At 56.3% G+C, this 6603-nt stretch overlaps 1 protein-coding gene across 2 annotated transcripts; it reads right to left on the bottom strand.

The window, feature by feature from the left end:
* Positions 1-2023: 2023 nt before the first annotated feature.
* Positions 2024-5381, bottom strand: LOC105307412 (kallikrein-7-like). Of its 2 annotated transcripts, none has more exons than XM_011382919.2 (5): positions 5312-5381; positions 4758-4905; positions 4392-4639; positions 4047-4183; positions 2024-2689 (listed from the first exon to the last, which is right to left on the bottom strand). In XM_011382919.2, the coding sequence occupies exons 1-5, from the start codon at positions 5379-5381 to the stop codon at positions 2534-2536; spliced, it is 759 nt and encodes a 252-aa protein (XP_011381221.1). In that variant the 3' UTR covers positions 2024-2533. The 2 variants fall into 2 exon arrangements, with proteins under 2 accessions (XP_011381221.1, XP_011381222.1); XM_011382920.2 differs by having other exon boundaries at positions 4758-4899; positions 5318-5381.
* Positions 5382-6603: the final 1222 nt, after the last annotated feature.

Here is a 6603-nt window from a genome sequence, read left to right as displayed (position 1 = left end):
GGGGACTCCTTCAGGGCAGGCACTCGGGCTGACTCACCTGCGTGTCCCAGGCCCCCGGGTGCACGGGACCCGGCCCAGGAGAAGCTTTAGGAAATGTTGACCAGGTGACTAAATGACTCCATCACCCCTACTCCCATCTCACAGATAAGAAAACCAAGGCTCAGCGAGAGGAGGAAGTTAATTGCTGGGTGTCGAAAATCTAGGAAGTGGTGGAGCCCAAAACGGCGGGGGGCGGGGGGCACGACCCATCTGTCCTCAGCGAGTCCCCCCGGGGAGCCGGGGAAGGCAGTATGGATGGGCGGGCGGGTTTGGGAGGAATTTTTGAGAGCCCCTTGAGGAAGCGGGGAGGTGGCAGGCGGTGGGGGAGGGGGGACCTTCTAAGAGAGAAGGTGAAGTCCCCAACTCCAGGCACTCCCCAGAAACCGTCTTGGCTTTGTCCTCCCTACAAGCCACACACGCTTCCTTACTTACATCCTTACTTACATACAGGGTGTTTTTCTCCCAAGTGACGCACTCTGCCAAGTCTTCCATAAAGGAAATGTTTGTTGAGGAAACTTGACGAGAACATAATCAGGACAAAGGGACAGAAGTCACAGAGTGACAAACAAAAAAACCCAACAGGCGTTGCAGGCTTGTTCTGTGTTGGAAAATGTTCTAGCGCTTTCTGGGTGTTAAACTGATTTATCCTCCTAACAGCCCCCGGGGATCGGGTGCCACCTCTGTCACTGCAGAGAAAAGAAGCTGGGGTGAGGTGGCAACGTGCTCAAAGCAAGTCGCTTACGGGCACCAGCCTGGGACGGGAACTCGCGAGGCCCCGTTTCTACAATGACTGCCTTTTAACTACTATGCCGTCCTGTCCACCCACAGAAAAACAAAGTTAATTTTTAAACAATTCGACAAGAAGACTATCTCAAGTCACGGCAAACCAACCCAGCCCCGGACTCGGGGAGGAGGGATGCAGGGCTAGGTGTCTCCAGCCCTACAAAGAGCAGCCGCCGTGTTTTGTTACTTTGTCAAGATGTAGATTGAATATTGATTTGGGATGGCTTGCTGGGGGAAGGGGAAGTTGGTGGAGCCTTATGGGTGTGGGTGGCCAAAAACCCTAGACATTCTTTCAACTTGACATTGATCCAAGGGCAAGAGGAAGCTGGGGGTCCAGACCTCCGGGTCTTCAAGGAAGGAGCTTGGAGCCTTGGCTCTCATTTTTTTTTTCTTTTTTGTGGGAGGAGGAGTCTCAGCCGCCTCTGTGCAGGAAATCGGTGCCTGCAGAGCGTCTGCAATATGAGAAAAGAAGGCGAGCAGGGGCCAAGGGAGACTCAAGGGGGAGACGAGATGAAGAGAGGAAGGATCTAGAAGATGTTGGCCAGAGGGAATTCTGAGAGAGAAACTGGACAGGCAGGTACGGGTCATGAATCCTGGGCTGGCAAGGATCGCCGTGTCAGCAGTCTGAGGTGTGACTGCCCAGGGAGCCTCCGATAGCAGGCGGCCAGGGGGTGTGAGCGGGCTCTGAGTCACCGGGACTCCTCCCTCCTCCCTCCTCCCTTCCACAGGCCCTTCCCCGTCTGCTTTGAGAACAGCTTCCTCTCCCACCGGGGTCGATGGGTGGGCACTTGTGGCAGGCCCTTGTGGGACCCCCGTGTTCCCTCTACGGCCAGCCCTCTCCTTTTCGAAAACCTCCTCCTCCCCTCCTAGTTTGTCACCTGGGAAAGGCTCAGAACCATTTCACATCCTTTTGTACCCTGATGAAGTAGCATGTCTTTCCTTCCTGCCTTCTTCTCCTCCCCCACCCCCCCGCCGCCCCCAGCTCTTCAGAGACCCCACGTGTATCATCCGCTCACGAAAGTGCACAGGCACAGAAAGGGAAGTGGAGGGAAGGATGCACCCCACGCAGCCCGCGACACGTTCTTTCAACTTTTATTCTGTGAATATTTCATTTTGCACGGCGAAGATCGCAGGCGTGTATGTGTCTGTCTCTTCCTTTCTTCATTTCACATCAGGTAGCATAAATGGTCTCTCGAGACACGCACAACGCTGCACAATTGTTATCCTGAACGGCTTCACGTATGTCCTTGTCACAAATCAGTTTCTGGTTTACTCAAACAATCCGCTAATTTGGGACATGTTCGGTGTTTCCACGGTTTCGCCATGACAAATAAGGTTTTGAAGAATTAAAACTTTGCCCACGTTTTGGATTTACTAGAATTACTGGGTCAAAGGGGGTGAATAAGGCGCTAGATCAATCTTGCCCAACCGCCTTCCGTAACAATTGTACCAATTTACAGTTCCAGTGGTGGAGGTTGCTGGTCTCACCGCATCTTCACCAGCACTGAGGTGTTTGTATTTCTTATTTTGATCTTAAGGGGTTTTTTTTGTTGTTGTTGTTGTTAATTTAATTGCTTTATGCACATATTGTTGAGGTTTCGATAAGACTTTAAGGAAGGTAAAGTCAAATAGACCCATAGGTCATTGACATCCTCTTTTCGGTGGCTGTCCTGTCGAGGGAGTGCGGATGGAGAGATGGGAGTTTGGACAATCAGCGATGCTTTCTTATAGTCTGGTTTATCCAGTCTGTGTACTTGCAGACCTGGGTGTAGACACCTGGGTCGTTGGGTTGGCCACAAGGGAAAGTTCCCCAGGACACCAGGCCTTGCAGGGTGCCTTTGCATATCAGTGGTCCCCCGGAGTCGCCCTGGAGGACAAAGAGAGTAGATTAACTTCGGCTTCACACCTGCCAGCCCCAAGTCTCATATACCCCCGAGTCTCATACACCCGGTCTTTGTCCTGCCAGACCCCAGTCTTCCACGCTGGCCAATAGGAAGAGACCTATTGTCTCTGCGGACCAAGGAGAGAGCAAGAAGTATTGCTAACTCTGGAGAGGACACCCCTGGTTCTCTGAAGACATTGGATGGAGCCTCGGCCAATGGACCAATCACAGGGAGGGGGCGGGGCTTCTGGGAGTCAGCGCCACCATGAGACCCTCTGGGCCAAGCCAGTGGGAGAAGGAGCCTCATCCCCAAGGAATGGACACACGCCCCTTACTCAGGGAAGGGGGCAGGGTCGTCCTGGAAACCAGGACAAGGACCGACCACCTAATTCACAGACCCAGTGCAAAATAAAAGTGCGCCCCCCCTCCCCGTTCCAGAGTTATGAATTGCAAGAGGGCAAGAGGCATTAAACCAAGTGTGGGGCTGTCCTGAGTGTGGGGCTTCGTGTCCCTGCACAGCCTGTACGTTCATGCATCAGGCCCGCCCTCGGGGGAAAAGGCGAACCCCACCCCCCATCTCTACAGCGCACTCCCCTGTCCCCTCGCACACACCAACCCTGCAGAGAGAGGCGGAGACGGACAAGGGGGAGGAGGGCATAAGAGAAACATGGAGGGGGTGGGGATTGAGGCAGAGATGGAGGGAAATAAAACGAACTCTCTCTTTCCCCAGAACCAGGGTCCGGGTGAGGTAAGATATTAGCTTTGGCCCGAAATTTCAGCGATGGCAATAAATTCTATTTTAATGTAATACTGAAATAATTAAATTTAATATGAAAAAAGTCCATGACAAACACAGTATCTGAATTTTAGGTACTGTACTGGGCTGAACCACATGGGAGCCCGAGGCAAATGGAAAATCCAGTAACACTGACCTCTCTTTATTAAAAATTTTGTTCATTGTGGATTTTTTTGCATGGCCTTTAAAACAATACCGCATTAGAATACGACTGATCTTGGTGACTGAGTTTTCGGCGCCCCCTTAAAGTCTGGGCTCGTGGCCAGGGCCTCACTCCCCTTCCTGAGTCTTGTCTCCATCTTTCCCAGTCCCTTCCCTTCATCCATGTGTCCGTGCCCAGGGCCACACCAGCCCCCACGGCCCCGACTCTGACGCAGACGGAGAAGTGGGTGGGGGGAGCCAGGAAAGCAGAACTGGGAGGGTGAGGGAAGGCTCAGCACCAGGGCCAGGCCCCCAGATCCCCCAGGCCGGGGGTGGGGGGGAGAGAGAGGAGGCGGGGGGCCCAGGCCCCAGAGTGGGGTGCGGGGCGGGGGAGGGGGCTCTCACATTGCAGGCGTTGGTCTTGGAGTTGGGGATCCCTGCACACAGCATGGATTTTCCCAGCAGGTCCTTGTAAACCTTCCTGCACGCCTCGGAGGAGATGAGCTTGACATCCGTGCACATGAGCTCCTTGGGAAAGGTCACTGGTGGGGGACGGGGCAGGTCAGTTAGAGGCCTGGGCCAGGGGTCACCTGGGTGTTAATGGGGAGAGGATCTGGAAAAGGGGTCACGAAAAGGGGACTAACATCTAGACCCCTGGGTCTGAGGGAGGACAGGCCGGGGGCCCGGACTTTCGGTTCTGGGGGGTAGGGGGCCAATGCCCAGGGCTCCCGGGTCGCTGAGCCGTCTCACCGGTAGGGCTGGTGGTGGTGCCCCAGCCAGAAACGGTGCACGTGGTCCCAGGGGGCTCACAGCGGGTGGGAAGGTTGACTTTCTTCACCGTGGATGACAGCCTGGCCCGGCTACTTAGCTTCACGAGCATGATGTCGTTGACGTGCGTTTGCCTGGAGTACTCTGGATGGACGAACGACCGGGTGGCCCTGATCCTCTGCGCTCTCCAACTGCTCAGTCTATCGTTGCCCATGAACACGTTGTATTCACTGGGAGAAGAGAGACCCTGTGACTGCGGGAGGGAGGGACAGGAACCCATAACGGGGGACAGGGACCCGGGGACAGGAGATGGAGACCCGGGGGAGAGTGAAAGCTGCCGCCACCTGCCTCATCTTGCAGTGGGCGGCGGTGAGCACCCACATCTCGTTGACCAGCACGCCGCCGCAGTGGAGTTGACTGCCCTTGAGCAGGGCCACTTGCCAGGGATGGGAGCCCTCTGTACATGGAACTCCACCAATAATCCTATCGCCTTCATCTCGGTCTAGATGGAGACATGGAGAAGGATCGCTTTTCTCTCGGTCTGGATGGGGACATGGAGAAGGACCTGGGCTGCGAGCATCCGGCCTCGGAGCAAAGCCGAGGCATCAGCGGATGGATTCGCAGAGACAGAGCTGGGAAGAGGCGGGCGGAGGCGGAAACAGAGAGCGGCGCGCAGGCGCTGCAGGTGCGCGCGCGGAGGGATCGAGGGAGCCTGCTCAGAAGCCCAGGGGAGCGTCTGGTCTGGACGCGACCCGAGCGAGAACAGGGGCGCAGGCAGAAAAGGCTCTCATCCTCATGGGAGGAAGCTGCTGCAGGGGAGGGCTCCTGACTCAGGGACCCCTTGGGAAGGCCAGGTGGGAACGCTACATGCCCGGGGGTCAGGTCAGGCCACCCAGTCCAGCCCTTACCTTGTGCAGCAAATCCCAGGGCTAAGGACAGCAGCAGGATCGCCGCGGGCAGGGGTCCTGCCATTGGCCTCCGACTCTGTGGGGCTGCCAGGCAGAATAAAGGTGTCTTCTTCTGGGGCTGGAAAGGCTGAAGAGTTCAGAAAACAAAGAGTCCTGGCCTGCAGGCCCTCCCCCGTCGGACTCAGGAGCCCATCCGCTAAGCCCGACCCCCCTCAGACGCGGGCTTCGGGGCCCCCAGACTCCCTTCGCCCGGGGACCCGGGGATTTGGCCTCCCAGCCCTCCCCACCGTAAGTCTGTATGTCCAATCCCTTTTCTTCCAAGAGCCCGCAAGTTTCAGACTTCCGGTCCCTGGAACCCCCCTCCCCGGCCCCCCCAGCTCAGCGTTAGGAGTCAGTTGTCCAGCCAGCCTCACTCCCCGCCCCACTCCTCACCTGGGGAGGGTCTGATCTGATCTGGGATCCAGACTCGGTCCGGAGCCAAGCACGTCCAGCCCTGCGCAGGGCGGCCCTCTTATACACCCCTACCCCCGCCCCCAGCACCTGCGGTGCAGGTGGAGCCGGCTCTGGGACGCCCCCTTCCTGCACTTGCGGTTATCCGGAACCCCTGAGGCAGCAAAAGCAGTTGGCCGGCACCCTCCCTCTCCCTCCGCCCTCCCTACTGGGGCCGGGTGGGGGTGGTACCCAGCCGGTCCGACCGCGCACATTCTGGCCCTGGTCGCAGCGACCCAGCGAGGGCAGGACCGGCGCTGGCTCTGGCTCTGAGGGGCAGGGCTCAGGAATGGGCTTCTTGCCTTCACCCCCTGTCTCAGGGGTAACCCAGACTCTGCGCCCTAACTCTGACCAGCTGGTGGGAACTCGTCCGGCCTGAATCCTATTGGTGTCTTTGAGCCTGAACTCGACCTCAACCGGATTTTATGGGGGTAGGAGTGAGCAAGAGGCGGCTTTCCTACCTCCGCGCACCGAAGCCTTACTGTTCTCTCAGCGTGCGTTCTCACGTTATACGCACGTTCCTACGTATATCACGTGTGGACAACAAAACGTGTGGACTAAACGTTTATGTCACCTTTTATTTACTCTATACAATATCTTGAACAAGATATTGTTCAAGAGACTGTTCAACTATCGCATAATATTCTGCTACCGTTTTATTCTGATTTATGTCATCCGTTTCAGATTCAAGTCCACTTGAGAAGTTTTAATGCTAATAATGCCGGAAGGAATTTCCTTGTCTATTTGTCTTCGCTCATGGTATTCCTTCGAGAAGTGTCCACCGAGCATTTTCCCTG

Source organism: Pteropus vampyrus, unplaced genomic scaffold (assembly GCF_000151845.1).
Source record: "Pteropus vampyrus isolate Shadow unplaced genomic scaffold, Pvam_2.0 Scaffold494, whole genome shotgun sequence".
Taxonomy (NCBI): Eukaryota; Metazoa; Chordata; class Mammalia; order Chiroptera; family Pteropodidae; genus Pteropus; species Pteropus vampyrus.
Note: the sequence above shows the minus strand (reverse complement) of the source record. Positions and strands in the feature narration are given on the sequence as shown.